Source organism: Alexandromys fortis, unplaced genomic scaffold (genome assembly GCF_014885135.2).
Source record: "Alexandromys fortis isolate MF-2015 unplaced genomic scaffold, M_Fortis_MF-2015_v1.1 scaffold_295, whole genome shotgun sequence".
Lineage (NCBI taxonomy): Eukaryota > Metazoa > Chordata > Mammalia > Rodentia > Cricetidae > Alexandromys > Alexandromys fortis.
This window is the reverse complement of record NW_026068169.1, coordinates 441,561-464,988: the sequence shown is the minus strand read 5'-3', so window position 1 is coordinate 464,988 and position 23,428 is coordinate 441,561. Positions and strand designations below refer to the sequence as shown.

Below are 23,428 nucleotides of genomic sequence, written 5' to 3'. Positions count from 1 at the left end.
TGGATGATATGGTTAAAAATTACAGACTGTATTTATTAATTTGTTTTTAGGAGTATTTTATGCTTATGAAAGTTTTCATGAGCATTTTAGAAGACATTAATATTGCTATGTAACAGGCCATTTTATTCAGTTTTTGTGGAAAAAAAAAACCCAAGAAGTCATTTCTTCTTGACTGTTGAATTCTGTGATGTTTTAGGTCTCATTTACAAATGTACTTTTAAATAGGTCCTAATTTGACCCTTGCTTTCCTTGTCCCTTTTGAGTTTTGTGTTTACACTTTTTACTCATCAAAACTTAACTATTCTTTTGTTTTGTTCCAGGTTCAAGAAACACAAGTAATCAGGATATATCACAGGACACATTGTTCACTATAGAGAATAATCCAGGCCAGCATGTAATTTTCACCTCTAAATCAGAACACAAGGATGTGGTTGATGGTAATATCTCTGAATGTGCTAGTGGAGAAACTGAGCAGCCAACTATTCACTATCAAGTGGAAGATGACAGACAGATAAGGGCACCAGCTATTGATCATTCCAATGATTCTGCTACTTTGGTATGTCCAGTTTCAGTTGAATGTGAGGCACTCACCAGCCAAGCAGGCATGTTCATGCCTACCCATCCATGTCAGCAAGCTGCTGTTCTGGCTGATGTGCTTCTGGCCCATCCTGGTGAATCGGTTCAGATTGGTGATAATGTTGTTCTAACTTCAGCATTTGTATCTTCTGATCAAAAGCCTCAACCAACTATAGATGCAGAGTTCATTTCACAAGAAGTAGAAACCACAGTGAACACTGAAACAAGTTCTCCTAAGGCAGTCCTTGCCACTCAGACTCCTGGCTTTGAACCAGCTACACATCTTCCTGCTACTGTCCTGGAATCAGATGGGGAACGACCTCCAAAAATGGAGTTTGCAGACAACCGAATTAAAACGCTGGATGAAAAATTAAGAAACCTGCTCTATCAGGAGCACAGCATTTCTAGCATTTATCCTGAGAGTCAGAAGGATACTCAAAGCATAGACTCTCCATTTTCTTCCTCTGCTGAAGATATACTATCCTATTCAATGCCAGAAATCATAGCTGTCAGTCACTGTGGGATTCAAGATAGTCCCACACAATCTCCGAATTTCCAACAGACAGGCTCTAAGATTCCGTCCAATGCAGCTGCAAGTCAGCCTGCTAATGTATCAGTGTTCAAAAGAGACTTGAATGTGATAACTTCTGTACCCAGCGAGTTATGTTTACATGTGAGTATCTTTCTAATTCTTATTCTTTGGTTATGGAATTTAAAGAAATGCCCTCTCTCCTAAAATGTTCCAAAGTAACTACCATTTATGATTGTGACTTAGGCTGCAGCTACTCAAAACTTCTTAGAAATGGCAGATTTGCCTTGAGTTTATTTAAGAAAGCCTTCTGGTGAGTTGGCTTGAAATTTGCAAACACTGTATAATTTTAGATTATTTTGAGGATAAGAGTAATAAACTTTTTGATTTCAGTTTGAGGGGAAACTTTAAAAACAAAACAAGAAAAATTTACAAAGAGAAAACTGTTGTCCATTCCCTTATAACAATTTTACAGTATTAATTTAATATTTTGATGTGTTTAACTTATTTTTTAAAATCATCCATAATCCCACGACTTTTTTCTCAACCTCTAAAAGAACTAGAAATATAGCTCAGTGATAGAGTGCTGCCCCAGTACCTTAAACAGTAAAACATTTAATTAAGCATGGTAACCCATACCATAATCTTATCACCAAGGAGGTGGAGGTGGTAGGATCAGAAGTTCAAAATCATCTTCAATTAATACTAAGATTGAGGCAAGCCTTGACTACATGACACCTTGTTGAAAAAGAACAAATAGAATGTAAGCGGAGCTCATATATCCTGGCCATTACCTGCTGAACTATTAGTTTCTGATAAATCGTAGGAGAGAGGACAGTCATTGTCTTAAGTTGTGTAATCATGGTGAACCCACCAGGCTCCAGTGAAAAGTCCCAAACATACAGTCACACAGATGGTCCTGGTTAAACTCAGTGAATCACAAAATAAATGTAAAGACATGAACACGGCAAAGGAACTTGTTGGGAGGAGAGGAGTTGATAGGGATGGGAGAGAAATGAGAACGTGGGGTGGAGTAATCAGAATTCATTATTAACATGTATGAAAGTATTTATAAATTCAATTAGAAAAATAAAAATAAGTTCAGAAAAACAGGAGAAGGAGCAGTAAGAAAACGAGTTTTTCCCAGAAAAGTTGAAATAGAAAGATTACAAGTTTTCCAGGTTTTAGATTCCCTGAATTTTAGAATACTTGTAAATACCAGATGGAGTATGGGGCTGGTACCCAATTCTAAATACAGAATTCATTTTTGTTTCTTATATATTTATACACAGAGACTGTAGACAATTTTATATAGTTTATTAATGCACTTTTATTTTAATTGCAACTCATTAGATGAGGTTGGTCAGATGTGGAATTTTCCACTACTAGCAGGATCATGTTGGTACTCAGAAAGTTTCAGATTTTGGATTTTCGATTTTTGTTGAGATTGCCCACCTATATAATATAGGAACTTTAATATCCCCATTTTTATGTCTTTTTTTATTTTTCAGTATTGGCTATTAAGTTCAGGGATCAAATACATACCATGCAAGTGCTATACCACTGAGCCATACCCCTAGCCCTATTTCCCTTTTCTACCTGTTCAGCCACAGAGGTAATCACTAGTAATTTTGCTGCTTTTCCTTCTTGACCTTTCTTAACCCTACATAGATCTATTTGGATGCATATCACATATGTTCTTCAAAATAATATTGTGCTAAAAGCACATAATTACTGTGTCAGCGAACTGAAATTTTTCATTTTACCATCTCATGAATATCTTTGTAAATGTTTACTACTGTAATTTTTGTCATCATTGCTATCCAAATAATATATACTTGTGTGCAAAATAAAATCTATCACATCCCAAATCTGTAAACATAACTGTTGGCATTTCCAGATATGATTTTTGTTAATGTACAAATATTTGTACCAACATAATTCTGCACATTTATTATGCCTTTTATTAACATAAATACATGTAATATTTATATACATATATTCCTTTGTGTATATATGCTGTTTTGCTTTTTTTAATTTTTGTAAAGTAGTTTAAGTTATAGAATTAATATGTAAGCACAAAAGAATTTCAGACAAATAGTAAAATCTAAACAACTTAACATTTCCTAAACAAGTTTCTTATTGTAGTTTCTTTGGTCATTATCATTAATAACTTGTAAATAATACATGTATTTGTTCCTCTCTTGATTTAGTAATTTTGTGTTTTTTCTTTTTAAGACTGTGTTTTACTATGTAGCTTAAAGCTGCTGTGGAACCCATTACCTTGCCATTCAACAGAATGGACCCCTTATAACTCTGTTACCTCTTAAAGGTTCTGCCTGTTTCTGCCTCTCAAAGCCTCACAATGGGAGTTAAGTTTTAACATTATTTTGATGAGGACATTTAACATATAACAAATTCCTCTTTGGATTCTTCATTGTTTAGCATATAGAAATGCAACTGACTGGTTTTTGTTTTTGTTTTTGATACAAGGCATCCACTCTGTAGTCCAGGCTATCTTGGCTTCAAACTCATAGTAATCTTCCTATCTCAACCTCGTTCTATCTTAACCTTTATAGTGCTGGGATTATAGATGTGACCCACTCATCCAAACAATAACTGACTTTCATGTGTTAAGATTGTGTACTTGAATTTTTCTGAGTCTATTTATTGGCCTAATAGTTTTTGGTGGGTTCTTTTGGATTTTATTTTTCTCTTTTTTTATGGATGTGTTTGCATGTATATGCACATATGTGCATGTGTGAGTACACATCGAGGCCAGAGATTGACAGTAGATGTCCTTAATCACTCTTCACCATATTCCATTGTGGCAGGATCATTGATTGACTAGTGAAGCTAGACATTTTTCTCAGAGGATCTGAATTCGTTTCCTCATACTTTCATAGCAATTTCTAAATTCATTTGTTGATGGAGCGGCAGGGCTACGTTCCTGGCACCCGGCCGCCCGCACGGCTAGCTTTATACCCGAAATAATTACACGGAAACTGTATTCTTTTGAACACTGCCTGGCCCATTAGTTTCAGCCTCTTATTGGCTAGCTCTTACATATTGATTTAACCCATTTTTAATAATCTGTGTAGCCCACGAGGTGGCTTACCAGGAAAGATCTTACCTGCGTCCGTCTGGAGTGGGAGAATCATGGCGACTCACTGACTCGGCTTCTTTCTCCCAGCATTCTGTTCTATTTACTCCGCCTACCTAATTTTCTGTCCTATTAAAGGGCTGAGGCAGTCTCTTTATTTAACCAATGAAATTAACACAAAACAGAAGACTCCCCCATCATTCATCCATTGAGCCATCTCCCTATCCCTGAACTTTTTTCTTTGAGACAGGATCTCATTATGTAGACCAGGCTGGCCAAAAACTCACAGATATCCACCTGCCTATGTTTCCTGAGGGCTGGGATTAAAAGAGTGTACCACCATGCCCAGCTTTGGGTTTTCTATGTATAAAATTTTGTCATTTGTGAATGAAGAAAATTTTATTTGTTCATTTCTTATTTTTCTCATATGTTAACTTTTCATATCATGCATTCCTCTTTTTCCCTTTGCTTTTTGTAATGAGATAATTTTCTCCATTTTTAAGATGATTATATTGTCCTATTTAGTCATTTTGCATCAAGGATTGCATTTTTTAATTTCTAATAGCTGTAATCCATTCTTTGTTTTTTAAATATTTATATTTAATTTTCTGTGTATATATGTATGCCCAATGTGTATGTATATGTGCCATGTGTGTGCAGGAGCCCACAGAGGTCAGAAGAGGAGCTTGATACCCTAAAACTAGAGTTACAGATAGCTGTCAGCCAATAGATAGGTTCTGGGAACCATACCTGGTTGCCCTTAACCACTGAGGCCTCTTTCTAGCACTGAGTTTAGTATTTTCTTTCAGTGTTAGTTTTCTTTAAGTTTTGTTAATTCTTAGTTCTGTGTTCATTTTTTTTTTCAATTTCTCCCATAAGATTCTGTGTTCATCTGTACATATGTGCTATTATATAATTATTGTATCTTTAATTGTGAGAAAAACATCAAACAGACTTTTTTGTGCTATACATTTTAACATTTTTTTAAAGCTTCCTGGTGGGTAACTGCTGTAGCTAGTCTATAAAGGCAGCTGGGCTGTTAGATATTGTCTTTGCCCCTCACTGACTTTTCTCTTGACCAAAATATTTCTTCTTTGTATTCTTATTATGGGAGTAGGTGTTCTGGTGTTTTTTTCTTGGTGTAGAGAGAAGGGAATGACTGTTCTTTCTTTTTTACCTCAACCAGTATAATCATCCATTCAAAAATTGTCTATTGAACAGTAAGTCAAAACTTCTTTTTATGAAGTTCACATTCTAGTATTTAACAGTCTTTCAATAACATAATTTAAGGGCTATGATAAATTAGATTACCCATTTTGAGTGATCAGGGAAAGACATATATAATATATAGTAGTGACATTTTCAGGTAGATATTTGTTCAAGGAATCAAAAGAAGGCCAGTTAAGTAGAAAGATATTTTAAAATATAATACAATGAAAAGACATATGGGAAAATGATTGGGTGGAATTTTGTAAGCATCCTTTTTGTTGACCAGATTTCTTTGTTGCTGCTCATATCTAGCATTTGAGTATGTGGTCTTTTTGAGACAGTTCATACATATAGTACAGTCTTCCTTTCTTCTTTCTTTCATAAATTCTTATGTCTAGATCTGGAGTTTTATTGTTGCTGTTGTTTTGTCTGAGTATTTCACTTTACAAGGGAAACTAAAATTTATGGTAAATATATCTTGTTCTATTCACTACATATTTATAATTTGTGTCTAAATAAGTGCTTATTATAAATGAGAAATATATTTCATTTATAATTTCAGTGGCATCAGTGTAGCACTTTCTGAAATATAGTATTTTTACAATTTTTTCTCTCCTAGTTTAGATAATATTGCTAACCCAAAATAGGACTTCAGAAACTTGCTTACTGATTGTTCAAAATTTCACCTTTTTTTGAGGTAACTTCTTATGTATCCTAGGCTGGCCTCATACTTACTACATAACCACGAATGATCTACCTCTACCTTTTGAGTGCTATGATTACAGATGTATGTACATGAATGCCTTGTGTGGTTCTGGGAATCAAACCCAGGGCACTGTGCTTGCTAGGCAAGCCCTCTATCAACTGAACATCTCTAGTCCAAAATTTTCCCTTTTGATAACTTCTGATTTAAGTATTAATAGTGCTTGTCATGTAGGAAGGCTGTCTTCCTTTAGATTAATGATACATCCCTCCCTATATACTTTTTATATTCACTTTTAATACTCTGTTATTAGTGACCACTTTTTTCTTTTTCTTGACAGGATTTCTCTGTGTCAGCCCTGGCTATCCTGGAACTCTGTAGACCAGGCTGACCTAGAACTCACAGAAATCTGCCAGCCTCTGCCTCCCAATTCAGTGATTAAAGGCGTGCGCCACCACCGCTGGATGGTTATTTTTATATCCCAAAGGATCTATGGTTCTATGCACTAAGTTTTTATATTAATTACCGCAGATTATTTATGAAGCACTCATTTAGACACAACAAGCAATCATGGGTGTTTGGGGAGGGTAGGAGGACAAGAAGATGATGGTTTTATAGCAAACATGATCTGATATTAAAAATTCTTAGAGCATGAATTCACAGTAATTTTTCATTTCTTTGTAAATTTCTATGAGATCATATAAACTAAGAAACTTTCCTCATATTTGCTATTTCTTTATTACTTAAACAGCTTTAAATTGCTTGTTTTTCTATTGTATCATATATCAAACATAATTATCTCTTAAATAATAGGGGAATAAGCTAATATTTCACTTAATAGCATTTATAAACAGGCATGGTACTGCACACCGGAAATCCTACTCCTTGGGAGGTAAAAACAGTAGGAGCCGGAGTTCAAGGACAGCCTGAATTACATGATATCTTGTGTCTAATAAACCAAAAAACTAGTACTTTTAGTCATTGGCATATATAAAAAATAACTTATTTTCAGTTTTAGTTTTCAAATTTGATGTAATGACAACAAATATTTTGGCCTGGAAAATTAATAGTGTCTTTTATTTAATCTAAAGACATAATATTTCCAAAGAAATATCAAAGCTTCGGTTTCAGTCTCGTATGCACTGTTACTGAAATAATCCATAGTTTTATGGTTAATTATTAATCCATATAAGAAAACTTTTATACTACAAAACTTAACTCACCTTACCTAAATATTACCACTTGGTTTTTCTTTGATTTTGTCTCCATTAGGAGATGTCCTCAGATGCTTCACTTCCAGGGGATCCAGAGGCCTATCCTGCTGCTGTGTCAAGCGATGGAACCATTCATCTGCAGACAGGAGGTGGATATTTTGGCCTAAGCTTTACTTGTCCTAGTCTCAAAAATCCTATTAGCAGGAAATCCTGGACTCGAAAATTAAAAAGCTGGGCATACAGGCTACGGCAGTCAACCAGCTTTTTCAAGAGATCAAAAGTCCGTCAAGGTAGTGTGCTTACAGTCAGGGACATAGACTAGGTAACATCATTTTTCATCTACTTTTTTTTTTTGTCGTCCATATTTGAATCTTGCCATTTTTTCCCATGTAGCTCATATATATTAAATATCCCATTAGTGTTGTGGCCATTTTATTTTTTCCTTTTGTAACTAATTTGGTTTTTCAGTTATTCATTTCATATAGATACTAAGTATCGGGATAAATCTTGCAATGTCTGATTTTAGAGTTAGGGACTTAAACAATGTTGCTTATACATTAACACTTTTTAATTATCTAGCAAGGGTTAAACTTTTTCTGCTTATCTTCATTTTTGGTAATGTAAACAAATTAGTCTTAAAAGTGATTTTTCTCTTTTCTGCTTATAATTTGACAAACCTTACAGTGGAAACAGAAGATAAAAGATCAGCAATTGCTTCTGATCCCATTCCTCTGCCACGAGCATTCTCAGCTGATACTAGGGCTTTGAGCAGATGCAAAGCAATGGGTGGATCATTTCAGCGGGGCCGTTTCCAGGTTTGTGTCTTTGGTTGTCTCTTTATCATTGCCTTATGAAAGAAAACAGATAAGAGCTTCATGGGAGAGTTTGCTCAACATTTGTGAGACCCAAAGTTCTATTCCCAACACTATAAAAAAGTGAAACCATTTGATATTGATCTGCAAATCATCCTTACTTGAATTGTAAATCATTTCATACCTAATTTTTACCTTGGTCATATCTTTTTACCTTACAACGCTATCGCTATAGATGAATCTGAAAATTATAAGGATGTTAGTTACAAACGAGCAGAGAAATAGATAATCATTTTTGGGTCATCATTTCTATCAATTTAATTCCCTGTTTAGAATTATTTTTATTCATTTGTATGTATCTGTGTGACATATGCCGTGTGAGGTGCCTACAGAGTCAAGAAGAGAATATCAGATCCCTGGGAGCTGAAATACAGACAATTGTACGCTACCACATAGATGATGGAAACCAAACTCAGGTCTTCTGTTGGAACAGCAGATATTCTTACCCGCTGAGCTGACTCTCCTGCCTCAATTTAATCTAATGTCCTTTAGAATCTCAGCAAATTTCATAGTGGAATTTTATTTGGGTAACATGAAGCTATTCTATCCAAAGGCCCCAACTGAATGACTGTGACAGTATAAGTTTTTGTATTACCAAATATTATATATGTTAAATTGGCCTTTCTTGTCTGTGCTGTGTTTTGACAATGAATTTCTTCATGAGGTTTACCCTTTGATTAAATAGAACCAAACAAGTTTACCTTTTTCTGTCTCAGGTGATTACAGTTCCTCAGCAGCAGTCAGTGAAAATGATGTCTTTTGGAAAAGAACACAGACCTCCATTCAAGAAAACAACAGTCCAGTACAGTGAACAAGCAGCAGCCTTTGCTGAAACTGCAGTATCTCAGTTGATCGAAGTGGAACCTGCCATGCCCACTCCTAAAGCGTCAGATTCTTCACGAAAGTTACGAACTCTTTGTGAAACTTTTAAAGAAGATAAAAGAGAGCCTGAACAAGGTGACATCTTCTCATCTTTCAGCACAGCTTGTGAAACCAGTGTGTCTTCAGTGACTACAGAAAAGAACTTGGAAGAAACTTCAACTACAGGAATCAGTGTGCATTCTGGGTCTGAACCGTTAGATAAAGAAACAGAGGAATTGACTCCTGGGAAACAGCCATATGAATTTTCGGCCCCTCTTGCTGGTAATGGAAAGTCAGTGGCAAAATCTGGTTCAAAGAGTGATAAGTATTTACCACTCAGTAAAGAGCAAGCCTATGTTCAAACACAGAGTTCACTCTTCTATTCTCCATCTTCACCAATGAGCAGTGATGATGAATCAGAAATTGAGGACGAGGACTTGAAAGTAGAGCTTCAAAGATTACGAGAAAAGTAAGGATGCTCTCTTTTCTGTAACAAATCTAATTGTTTACGAGTTTATAGAACTTAATATTTGCTCTGTAGCTAATTGGATATTGGTGGTATTTTAATGATTAAAACTTCTGTGATTAAAAACTGTAATAAATTTATTTATGTACATAATTATCCATAAAATGTTTATGGAATGCTAAAGTTATTGCATATAAAATAATTTTATCTTAGTTTTAAAATTGTTTTATGTGTTTAGATGTTTTGCCTGCATGTTCATTTGTGCAGCCTTTGTGTGCAGTGTCCATGGAAGCCAGAAGAAGTTGTTGGATATCCCACTAGAACTGGAGTTAATAAGCAGTTGCCAGCTGCTATGTGGTTGCTGGGAATTGAATTCAGGTCCTCTGGAAGAGTATCCAGAACTCTTAACTACAAGCTATCTCTCCAGCTTTTTGAGACAGGGTTTTGCTATGCAATTCTGCCTGCCTGGCCTGTAATATACTATGGAGCTAATCCATGTTGACCACAAACTTGTGGTAATCCCCCTGCTTCTGCATTCTTCATGCTGGTATTACAGGCACATGCCAAGATGAATACATACTTTTTTCAATCCTTGTTCTTTAGTACTCTTGGAATACGAATATACGACTATTCTCACCTTTTATTAGTAGATAGCTAATTTATATAGTCAAAGAGAATAGTTCATCTTTAGGAAAATACAAGATCCTTCTAAGATCAAGCTTATTATTTAGTGAATGAGGTCATAAAGTTTTACTAATGATATTATAGCAATATGTTTTATCATGTAGAGTGTTTTTTTTTAATGTTGTTTTGTTTGGTATTTGGTTTCATATACCAGCCTAATCTTAAACTTGCTAACTTTAAGATCTTGAACTCCTGACCCTGTTGCCTGAACCTCCCAAGGGCTGGAATTACAGGCATGTGCCATCATAACAATGACAAAATTACCACCAACAACAAAAAAAAATTAACCACCTCTACAAAATTTATGGTCTACTTTGAAAAGTGCCATGCAAGCCTGGCAGGCAGAGTTTAAACCACAGAATCCACAGTGGAAGAAGAGACCCAACTGCTGAAAATTTTCTTCTGGCCACCACAAACATATATCATACACCTATATACATAATAATAATTCTTATAGCAAAAGATTGTTTTGTTTTGTTTTTCGAAACAGGGTTTCTCTAGCTTTGGAGCCTGTCCTGGAACTAGCTCTTGTAAACCAGGCTGGCTTCGAACTCACAGAGATCTGCCTGCCTCTGTCTCCCGAGTGCTGAGATTAAAGGCGTGTGCCACCACTGCCCGGCCTATAGCAAAAGATTAAAAGTTAACTAAAATACACATGTATAAATGTTTGATAATACATTGCATATATTTCATTTTTCCTATATATTCAGTACTGTGTAGTTTATGTATACAGATATTTTATAGTACAATACTTATTTTTAAAGTGCTTTAATATTTGTGATGTTAGTATTCTACTTATGTTTTATGGAATATTGTTATTGTTTGAAATATGGTCTTGCCATTTAGCTCAGGCTGGCCTCAAGTTTGCAAACTCTGAACTGCCTCAGCCTTCTGATTATAAGAATTTAATCTTTTAAATCATTTGGAAAAGACTGTTGGCTTTTATAGCTGCCTATGTTGGTTATGAGTACTTAATTTTGGTTATGAAATATAGATTCTCAAAAAAAGTCTTTTTATTCTGGGATTTGAGAGATGACTCAGTAGTTAAGAGTACTTCCTGTTCTTCAGTTCCCAGTATCCATATCAGGTGACTCACAACTACCTGTAACTGCAACTCTAGGAGTTCTGATGACCTACATATTTGTGCCATATATTCATACAAACACACACATAAATTAAAACAAAATCTTTTTTAAAATATCAGCCCCAAATAGGACCAGGTGTGGTATTTCATGCTTTAATTCCAGCACTTGGGGTGCAGAGGCAGGTAGATCTCTCTTTAAGTTGAGACTAGCCTGTTCTACATAGCAAGTTCCATGCCATTGACAGCTCTGGTGCAGACCTAGTAGCAAGACACTTAGCTCTGAAAGTGCTAGAGTTCTTACATAAGGCCAGGAAGTTGGGATTCTTAGTCCTTGCAGCAGCTGGCATTACAATGGATAGGCAGCTGTAGGTATCAGGATTCCTCGGGCCCTGGCAATGGCCAGTCTGAAACCCTCCATGCTCAAGTTTGACAGCTGTCTGGAATTCTTCCAGTGACCAGGACCAGCAGTTACTTTTCTCTGGTTTTTTATTGCCTTCAATCCTTTTTTCACCCACAACTCTCTTTCCTTTCAACTTCCACTATCCCTTTAGTTCCTGCCTGGCCCCTCTCTCAAACTATTGAGCTACCTCTTCTTCAACAGTCAAGCAGGTGAACCTTGCTTATTTTGAAGCTCAGCCTGCTGACAACCAAACTCTATTCTTCAACTGTCAAGGAGACAGCTGCATTGCCACTTTCATAGTTTAGGCCTGCAGACTGTTCAACTCTCATTGCCTCTGTTGTCTCTGCTGTTTTCTTTGTGTTTACCAGCCCTGCCTACACTACTGAAAGTAGGCAAGACCACCCAGGAGAAGCAGCTTTGTATTGGGCCTAATGTTACAGGAGAAAAGCCAGCACAAGACCTGCTTATAAAGCCGTGGGAGTGTTTGGACCAACCACAGTGTATCTTTCACAGCACTATTCCTTTAGCCACAGCCACAGTAGTCTCTCTGGTAGGCCACCAAAAGTTTCATCTGCCTCTGGCCTTGCAGGAGAGGATGAAAATGTTTGCAGAGTTTTCTAGAGTTTTGCAAGTCTTTTGATAGCTAAAAGTTGAGTACACGCTGGAACAGTCCTTGTTAAGGCTGAACCCCTAGGAACTAAAACAATCAGCTGAGTTCATTGTGTAGTTTTCTCAAGGCATCTGTGGGGTGTTCAAAACTGCTGGTGTTAGCATAAGAATTGTCCAGTTGGCTGACTGACAGTCTTTGTGCTCAAAGCAACCAGGGCAGCAAGGAAGAGTCCAAAAGCTACTAGTTAGGGAGTCAAATTGCATAGTCGCCTAGTAACTGGGATTTTTTTTTAAAATAGGAAAATGAACATCAGAAGGAGTGCTTAGAATAGGAACGTAATTTATCAATAACACTAATAGTAGCTACTTTAACAGATTTTTAATAGAGTTTAAAAGCCTGCCCAGTGGCTAAGGGAATGAGTGCCCATTCTCCTCTTCTGTCTGACTACCCCTGGATTACACCCCCAGCCCATTAGTGTTCTTTTGTTATGGATTGTTCATAATATTTTACCAGACAATTGATAGATACTATAGACCAGTAAGAGTAAGCTGAGATTATTTTGCCCAAATTAGTTTGAAGAATCTATAGATGTGGGGGTTTGTATTTTAAAAGTTAAATTTTAAAAATAAAGGCCAGTCCTGGTGGCACACACTTGTAATCCCAGTACTCAGAAGGGAATTTTTTTGTGTGTGTTCAAGGTCAGTCTGGTCTATATAGTGAATTCAAGGCCAACAAGGTTACATAGTGAGAACCTGTCTCAAAGGAAGTGATACACAGGATAATGTTCAAATAAAGTAATGAGAAAGCAAACCAAAAGACCCCTTGTACTTCTCATGCTATGCCTCACTTCTCAGAGGTGCTCACTATGAACTGTTTGGGATATATCTTGCTGGTTCTTTTTCTGTCCTTTATAAAAATAAAGTAAAAAAACAATCATGCTATATTATAATTTTTTTACTTTAAGGTGTTGTCTATAAATGTTCATATCTGTGTAAATCTACCTTTAAAATATCACTGCATGCAGTTCCAATGTATGAATGTATCCAAGTTTATTTGATCCTTTCTTGAGAGATATTTCAGTGTTCTCCATATTTAATTATATAAATGATGCTTATCTTTTTACACACAGAGAGATTTCTGTGGAATACAATTAAAAGGTCTGTATTTGTTTGTTTGTTTGTTTGTTTGAGTCAGGGTGTCTCTGTGTAACAGCCCTAGCTCTCCTGGAATCTGCTCTGTAGACCAGGCTATCCTCAAACTCCCAGAGGTCCACTTGCCTCTGCCTCCCAAGTGCTGGGATTAGAGGTGTGCACCACCACCACACACAAAAGGTCTATATTCTTGAAGTTTACAGATAATTGTTAAGATTGTATTCGATGTCAGGCTTGGTTGCTCATGCTTGTAATCCCAGCTCCTGGGAGGTAGAGGCTAATGTGTTGAATTCCAAACTAGCCAATATTATGTAGTGATGTCTTGTATCAAAAAAAAATTGAGCTGAGGGGTGCCAGAGGTGGTGCATGCCTTTATCCCAGGATTTAGGAGGCAGAAGCAAGTGGATCTTTGTGAGTTCAAGGCCAACCTGGTCTATAGAATGAGTTCTAGGACAGCCAGAGATGTACAGAGAAACCCTGTCTCAAAAAAAATACTCTGCATTCCATCATTTTTAATATTAGTGTTTTGTTAAGTTTTATTTATACCATTACAAACTTCCCGAGTTTGTTTTTATGGCACCAAAATTATTCAAATATTTTCTACATAATTTTTATTCAGACACATTCAGGAGGTGGTCAATCTTCAAACACAGCAGAATAAAGAGCTGCAGGAGCTCTATCAACGCCTTCGAGCAACTAAAGATAGCAAAGTGCAATCTTCAGAGATTCCTTCATCACCTGCTTCACCACGTCGGCCAAGATCTTTCAAAAGTAAACTCCGAAGCCGCCCTCAATCTTTGACACATTCAGACAATGTCATTGTTGTAAAAGGTAAACTAATCATAAACATAATCATTTTAGTTGTTGTAAAAGATAAACCAATCATAAGCATAATTGGTTTTTTTTGTTTTTTTAAAAGCATAATTGTTTTTAAAAACTAATCAGATCTCGACATAATGTAGCATGCTTGTAGTTGAAGCACTCAGGAGACTGTGGCAAGATGTTGATGACTTCAAATCTTGTCTGGTGTGAACAGAAGAACCTGTCTCAAGAAAAATAAAATCTGAACAGCAAAATTAGAAAAACAGTGATAGTACAAGTTGCTTTTTATTAGACTGAAATAATTTAATATTGTACACACTGATCTAAAATATTCCTATGTTTTTGGTACTAAATGTTTTTTAGTTAAATAATTAGTATAATTGATGGAATTTGGAGAATAACTAGGTTTGTTTATGTTTATATTTGGAAAACAAACAGGTGGAACTTCAGTATCTACCCTAAATAGTTTCCAAAATGCTCCAGTTAGTTAGAAATGCTATTCTTATATTGAGAGTTAGTATAGAAGTTTGTTGATCGTGCAGGTAAACTTTGAAATACTTCCATGTTGATTTGAAGCAAGAGGTCTTTATATATTACTTTTTAAAGACACAGAGAGAGAGAGAGAGAGAGAGAGAGAGAGAGAGAGAGAGAGAGAGAGAGAGAGAGAACGAGCGAGCGTGTGTAGGCCATAAAAGAGCATCAGATCTCCTGGAGTTAGAGTTACAGGCAGTTGTGAGCCACCTGACATGGGTGCTGGGAACTGAACTCTGGTCTTCTGTAACATCACCAAGCACTCTCAACCACTAAACAATCTCACCAGAACCTTTATATATTATTATTAAGAATATTAGAAAAATCCATTTCTTTTTTATTTTTTTAATTTATTTTTATGCATCAGTATTTGCATACATGTATATCTGTGTGAGGATGTCAGAATCCCTGGAACTGGAGTTACAGACAGTTGTGAGCTGCCATGTGGGTGCCAGGAATTGAACCAGGGTCCTCTAGTAGAGTAGCCAGTACTCCTAACTGCTGAGCCATCTCTCCAGGCCCCCAAAAATCCATTTCTTTTTTAAAGATTTATTTATTTATATTTTATGTATATGAATGTTTGCCTGCATATATGTATATGTACCACATTATATGCCTAGTACCCATGGAGGTCAGAAGACAATGCCAAATCTTCTGAAACTGGAGTTAAGGATAATTGTGAACCATCATATGGGTGCTAGGAAGCAAGCTCAGGTCTTCCAAAAGATCAACAAGTGTTCTCAATTGTGAGGCTATCTCTCCAGCCCCTAAAATGTTATTTCTTTAACTTTGGGAAACTAGTCTATATCTACTTAACAAATAAAGAAATTACTCCTCAGGTTGGACTTCTTTGGTTCCAGATACATAATGAAGGTCAACGTACCACATAACTTGTGCTTCTATTTTTATTGTATACTATTCAGAATAGTGAAGAAGTAGAACTAGCCTAGATGTCCATCAACAGATAAATGGATAAAGAAAATGTGGAGCACCATTCAGTGGAATTTTATTCAGGTGTAAAGAAGAATGAAGTGATGGAAAACTAGTCGTGTATGGTAGTATATACCTCCTGCCCCAACACAGGGAGATTGAAGCAGGAAGCTGGTTGAGTTTGAGGCCACCCCACATTGAGCTATAGGATGCACCTGATAAAAATAGAATTGAAGGGTAGATTAGGATTGAAAACAGCTTTGGAGATTCAGTATCGGAAGTCATAACCTTTAGTCTGATGTTATGGCATTTATAGTTAGACTTCATTTTGTTCCGAAATGCTGTGCTTGTTTACACACTTGTTTTGTTCATTTGTTTAGAGATGAATTCTTTCTATAATTCCCAGCCTTGTCAGGGCGCAAATTATCCCTCTACCTCGGCCTCTGAAGTTGCTAGGACTATAGCAGAGGCACTCTATGATATTCTTTTTCTTATTCTGTGTCATGCTGAAGATTGAACCACAGGACTTGCACACTCGAGGCAAGTGCTCTATCAGTAAGCTTAACCCCTAGTTTATCCAAATGTTTTTTCCTGTGCCCAAACATGACCTTTATTTGAATTTTGCTTATTATTTCAATTATATAAAGTGGATTTTAGTAGTTTCTACCTGTTGTTAAACTTTTCAAATATATATATTGTTTGTTTGTTTGTTTGTTTGACACAGAGTTTCTCTGTGTAGCCCTGGCTATCCTGGAACTCCTGGAACTAGCTCTGTAGACCAGGCTGGCCTTGAACTCAGAGAGACCCGCCTGTCTCTGCCTCCTGAATGCTGGGATTAAAGGTGTGCACCACCACCGCCTGGCTTCAGTTCTATAAACTGTGTGTCATCTATTTTGGAACTCTGCTGCATGTGCTTGTGATTCTTTTACCTTTTGGTATTAGTATATATTTCTGATATGAATATAGGCAATCAGCTTTTTTTAGTTTACTACTTACATGTTGCACCACTCCATTCTTTTCATGTATTTTTTAAAAATTTTATTTTATTTTTTGTGGTCTCTATATATATGTGCTTGTGTGTGTCTGAGTATTGCCACAGCTTGTATGTATCTGGATGTCAAGACAAGTTATGGGAGTTGGCTCTGGAAATCAAGTTGTCAGGTTTGGCAGCAATTGCCTTCACCCACTGAGCCATCTTCCCTGCCCTTTTATACTTTTAATCTGAACAATATTTATTATGGACATCATTATACAGTTAGATCATGTTTTTTATCTATTCTGTCAGCCTTTGTCTTTTATAAAGGGGTTATTTAAACCATTCCAATATAATTTAATTATAAACTAAGAATCATTTCTACTTTTTATTTTGCTATTTGTTTTTTATATCTAATGACCTTTTTGTTCTTCTTTGATTCCTGCTTGGCTTTGTGTTAAACTTGCATTCTTTGTGTGTGTGTGTGTGTGTGTGTGTGTGTGTGTGTGATGTTTCTTTTTTTTTATTTATGTATTTATTATGTATACAGTGTTCTGTCTGCATGCATGCCTGCAGGCCAGAAGAGGGTGCCAGATCTCATCAGGTGGTCGTGAGTCACCACGTGGTTGCTGGGAATTGAACTCAGGACCTCTGGAAGAGCAGCCAGTGCTCTTAACCGCTGAGCCATCTCTCCAGCCCCTAAACTTGCATTCTTAAAAGATTGATTTGTGGGGGTGTGCATGTGCCTTACTCCTTTGAGGTACAGTCCCTCCCTAAGCCTTGGGCTCTTGTTTTCTTAGGTAGGCTGGAAGTTAACAAGCCTCCCTAGCATCTAGAATCACAGGTGTTTGGATGGATGACTTGTTAACTTGGGTGCTGGGTTATGAACTCCAGTCTTCATGATTGTGCAGTAAATGCTGAGCCATGTTTCCAAACCCTAAATAGATATTTTTTATAATGTTTAAATCCTTTATTATATGTTTTTAGTTACTTTCCTGTAGTGGCCATGGGGATTGCAATTAGCTTCTTAGTTCAAGAATAACACTATCTTAATTTCAATGGTATATATATTTTCTTCTGTGTATGTGCCTTCCTTTCTTTTTACACATTACATTTTTACATATGATAAGCAAATCAACAAATTTGTGTAATTATTGCTTCTTGTAGTCATCTTTGCAATCAGATGAGAGAATAAGATAGATATAAGCACAAAGTACACTTATACAGAATATTATATTTACTAATGCAGTTTTTTGTTTCTTCACATACTTTTACTGCATTGCCAACTTTTTTTCATTATAAAGGACTTCATCTATTAATTTTTACAAGGCAACTATGTTAGCAATTCAATTTTTTTCATAGTTTCAATCTATAGGATTTGTTTTACAACGCAGGTTATAGAAAAATGCTTTGGATTCAAAGACTATTAAAAGGACCAATTATAATTCAACTTATAGTTGCTTTTCTCTTTGCCTCAAAACATAACATAAAAACATGTTCATGTTTTGCTTGGGCAATCAAAAGGAAATATTTTAGATTGCTGATTTATGTGTGTCACTGCTTCTAGAAACAGCTGTAACGCTTTATATTTTGTCTTTTGGCCCAGAATTAAATACCCTTAATTGTTTATAACAGATAGAAAAGAATTATAACCAGAATTCTAAATTAATTAGCTATTTAAAGTTCATCTGTTATAAAAATAGATAAATCCTTTTCTGCTATGAAGTTGATTTTAAAACGCATGAAATTGACATAAAATATTTTCTCCTATAAGTGTCTATAATGAATTAATGAATAATATTATGATGTAAGGATCCTCAAAATATAAAATGAAAAAATCATTTTTTTTGTAAATGATTTCCTATCATCTGGACTCAAAGTTTCAAGGACTTTGGGAAATAATCTAAAACAATAGATTTCATTCTTAATAAGAACAGAAATCAAAATCATGATGTACACTTATACCACCCACTCTGTAGCTCAGGGAATGTTATGGAAAAGGGACTGGAAAAAGAAACAAAAGATAGAGTAAAGGGCTATAAACACTATTCCCTAGACTTTCTACAACCATTGTAATCATTAGCTTACTTTCACTGGGACTATCCAAGACCAGCCCTATCAACAATCAGTCAAGGAAGAGGTCCTCACGGGGCCCTATCCTTTACCTCTGAACTATCTATTGATGTCATTTCTAAGAGAGGGTGACTCACCAACCTTTAGTTGTCTACTACCAGGTTCCAAGAGATTGCTCTAAACCTCTGTTCACACAAATATTCTCCATTAATCTTGCTGAGTCACAAAACAAATAGACATAAATGTGAGATATTTGTAAAGTTTTTTGAAATTTTAAATTAAAAACTCTTATATTCAAGAAAGATCTTACTCTATAAATGGTTGTTTAAATGGAAATTTAAATTATGGGGTATTCAGTCAGCAAGAATAACTAGTTATCAGGGGCTAGAGAAATGGCTCAGCAGTTAAGGGAACTTTCTGCTCTTACAAGGACCCACGTTCAGTTGCCAGCGCCCATGTTAGGTGGCTCATGACTGCCTGTAACTCCAACTCCTCAGGCACCTGCACTCATACAGACACACACATACACATAATTTAAAATAATAAAAATATACCTTGAAAAATAACTAGTCATCAAAATAAGCACTGAAAATGTCTTTTTTAGTGTTTCCACGAATTGACCATGTTCCCATCTTTAATGCCTTTGCACAACAAAAGTTTTGGTTTTGATTCCACACATCATTAATGAACTCAAGTACATTTACTCACCACTTGAAAGGGGCACAATGAGTAGAGGACAAGTTACTGAGGAAAGAAAAATTAGTCACCAGTGCCTGAGAGGAAATTCATCTTAACTCCCTGTAAGTTTTAAGTTCCTTTTATCCTTAAGCAGGAGGGAAAAGGGAGGTGTGATAGGAATAGATTGATAGCTAAAGATTTCAAAGCTCTTCTCCATTGTTTTGGAATGGAAAGTGAAACATTTAGTGGCTGTTATGCAGAACCACAAGGTCCAGTCCAGAAGAACTTTTTGTCTTTGAAATTCTTAGTTACTCTTACCTTAGTGTCTTCAACCTTGAAAGGGCAGGGGAAGCTGTTGGTTTGTTTTTTTTTTGTTTTTTTTTTGTTTTTTTAAGGCAAATCAACCTTGTGCTACCAGTCTGGCACAGGTACTCCTTAAAGAAGTAACAGAAATCTAACCCAAAGGCTAAGGTAAAGAGATGACAGATAAAAATATGAATGCTTCTCAATGTTGATTGTTTTATTTTTCTCAGAATGCAAATGTCCTTTTCAATGTGGAATCATTTTTCCACATGAGAACATATGATACAGAGAAAAGTCAGTATTGAATAATAACTGAACAGTTATTTGTGCTATCACAGGATGTCCAATTTTTTATTAAGTATTATTTGGGTAATATGAAATGAATTCATAGTTTGCTCACTAAAAACAATAGCAAAATATGAATATTATTGAACTTTGCAGACCCAAGGGAAAAGTGTGCTTCATGTCCCTAAAAAGGAAGTTAGGCAGCTATTAATCTGTGTAGTCCATATATCTAAGGTATCATCTGTAGAGGAACTAGTAATATTTGGTCAACTGTGATCATTAAAAATACTTCTAAGTTCAACTAATACCAAATATGCTAAAGGGTTTATTTCAGTTTTCCCTCAATTATAGCATTAGGTTTCTGAAATAAGAAAGGGTAAAGTAAAAACAGAGATTTCATAGTTTTGTCTTTAGAACTTAATAACATTTACTTTTTTATTCATTTTTTATTTCATACATGGAACCAACTTTATAACCCTTTGAAATCTTAAAACTGATTTAGTTGGTCCTCCAAAAATGTCATACAGTTTGATCGTCTTTAACTCTACTACATACACATACTTTAAAAAAAAAAGATTTATTTATTAAGTATACAGCGTTCTGCCTGCCTGCATACATGCCTTCAGGCCAGAAGAAGGCACCATTACAGATGGTTGTGAGCCACCACATGGTTGCTGGGGGAATTGAACACAGAACATTTGGAAAAGTAGGCAGTGCTCTTAACTGCTGAGCCTTCTCTCCAGCTCCATATCCACAGTTCTTATAAGACACTCTTCCTTTTTCTTCATAGGTTAAAATTCACCTTCAGGAAGCTGGTATTCATTCCTCTAAATCATCTCTACCTACATGTGTAGGATATTGTCTGCCATTATGAAAAATAGGCAATCTCCTTCATTAATTTGCAGTAGTGTTGTCTGAGTGGATCCCCTTCCTTTTTGAAAGTATGGTCTTCTTGCTTGATAGTTTTTCAGCATTTTGATTCTATTTCGTTGTCTTCTTGCCATATATTTGCTTGTTTGCTTTTATTTATTAATTTTGATTTGTAAATTTATTTTATTTTATGTATATGAGTGTTTTGTCTGCACGTATGTTTGTGTATCACATGCCTGCCTGGTGCCTGCGGAGGCCAGAAGAAGGCACAAAATTCCCTGAAACTGGAGTTGGAAACACTGTGAGTCATCATGTAGGTGTTTCTAATCAACACCTACAGTTCACCACTGAACCATCTCTTGGGTCAGGAAATGGCTCAGCAGGCAAAGTAACTTGCCCCTAAGCCGATAACCTGAGTTTGATCCTTGGAATCCACATAATAGAAGCAGATAACTCACTTTTGCAGATTGTCCTGTGACCTACACACACACATACACATATACAACACACAGACACACACACACACTTACGTGTTAAAAAAAATAGGAACGTTATCTAATTATCAGTTGCAATTCCTTTACCTAGTTTTTCCTGTTTTTTTTTCTTGTAGATGCTCTGTGTGTGGAGAGTAATACAGCATCACGCCAACAATCTTCAGCCAGTAAAAAGGGGATGTTCACAGATGATTTACACAAGTTGGTGGATGATTGGACAAAGGAAACAGTAGGAAATTTTCCTAGTAAGCCAAGTTTAAACCAACTCAAACAGAGCCAACAAAAATTAGAGACAGAAAACTGGAACAAAGTATATGAAGTAAGTCTCTTATCCTCTGTCCTCTTTATAAAAATTAAAAACTATAAAAATTGATTTTGGCCCATGATTAGTGCTCTAAAATGGTATGGAATATGATATTGAGACTTTGATCCTTATCTAGATTTATTGTGTCTTTGAGCAAATTATCTTTTAGACCACGAGTTACCAAATTTTTATGAAGAAATCAATTAGTAAACATTTTAGACTTTCCAAGCCACAGGGTTCCAAGAATCAACTTGATTGTAATGCAAAAGCAGTCTAAGAAAATATGTAAACAAATGGTTGTGCCTCTGTTCTATTACCTCTTGATTTATGGAATGTTCCTTCCTTGAAGCCCCTCCCATTCATAGGAGTTCTTATTTTTCCTTAACAAATCAGTTTACTGTGCTTAGAAAACAAGCAAACGTGACATAAAAAGAGGTGGTGGGCCAAAATTTGCTGGCTCTAGTTTTGCACTATTCTCTCTCTAAAAATGCAAAATATTCAGAATGAATTCATCTGGAGAGAGGTACAAGAATTAAGTATTGAGAAAAAGATGTTCTATGCTACACATCAATGTTCTTTAAACCCAATAAGGTATCTGAACTCTCTTTGTTTAATTCATAAAATTAATTTTAAGGCCATAGAAGGTAAAATATTATAAGATCTATTAAGTTTATAGAAAAGATGCCAGTTATTACACATGACCATAGAAGATAAGATGTATATATAAGTGATATGTGGGAGTTCTGTGTGTGTTCTAGAGTGGGAAGAAGATAATTATCAAACAGTTATAGAATAATATGATTTAGACAAACATGTTAGGCATATGTTGATGAATATATAAGTATGAAAATCACTGAACAATATGCTGGATGGTGGAATTTGGACCTTATTTTACCTTGTGCTTTTTTTGTGTCCAAATATTTAAAATAAGTAATTTTTTTTCAAGGTAAGCAAACCTGTTAAAATGTTAAGTGTTAGAATTTCAGCCTCTGTATTAGATGATATCTCTGAGTATATTATTCTTGTGTGTATACTTGATAATAGATATAGTTATTGAACATAGTTAAAATAGTTTTATTGAGCTGAGATTGTAGCTTAGTGTTAGAGCAGTTGCCTCACAGGAAAAAAACCCTGGATTTGGTACCATACACTGTGAAAAAAGGTAGAAAATGACCATACTTTTTTTTTTTTAGTTTTTCGAGACAGGATTTCTCTGTAGCTTTGGAGCCTGTCCTGGCACTAGCTCTTGTAGACCAGGCTGGCCTCGAACTCACAGAGATCCGCCTGCCTCTGCCTCCTGAGTGCTGGGATTAAAGGCGTGCGCCACCACCACCTGGCTCCAAAAATGCTAGAACTCAGAAGTTCTGAAAGTGAATGCACACCCCACACAGTTCCATTTGAAGCCACATGTGTACATGTATGCAGTATTCAGTACACTTCCATTTTGATTTCCTAAGTGACTCCCTTACAGCTACACTGTTACTGTTGCCTCTAATCTTTTTAAAAATTGTTTATATTTCTTTTGATTTTATTTTATTTATTTATTTATTTTTTATTTTTTGAGACAGGGTTTCTCCTTAGCTTTTTGGTTCATGTCCTGGAACTAGCTCTTGTAGTCCAGGCTGGCCTCGAACTCACAGAGATCCGCCTGCCTCTGCCTCCTGAGTGCTGGGATTAAAGGCGTGCGCCACCATGCCCGGGCA

General features: G+C 35.9%; 1 protein-coding gene across 1 annotated transcript in view; it reads left to right on the top strand.

Annotated features, from left to right (window-relative positions):
* Positions 1–23,428, top strand: part of Wnk3 (WNK lysine deficient protein kinase 3) — a 114,383-nt gene that overhangs the window by 81,994 nt on the left and 8,961 nt on the right. The window contains exons 16-21 of the mRNA XM_050128310.1: positions 321–1,249; positions 7,393–7,483; positions 8,019–8,149; positions 8,923–9,536; positions 14,082–14,293; positions 21,538–21,740. Coding sequence (XP_049984267.1) covers positions 321–1,249; positions 7,393–7,483; positions 8,019–8,149; positions 8,923–9,536; positions 14,082–14,293; positions 21,538–21,740 — 2,180 coding nt within the window. The remainder of the gene's footprint in view (positions 1–320; positions 1,250–7,392; positions 7,484–8,018; positions 8,150–8,922; positions 9,537–14,081; positions 14,294–21,537; positions 21,741–23,428) is intronic.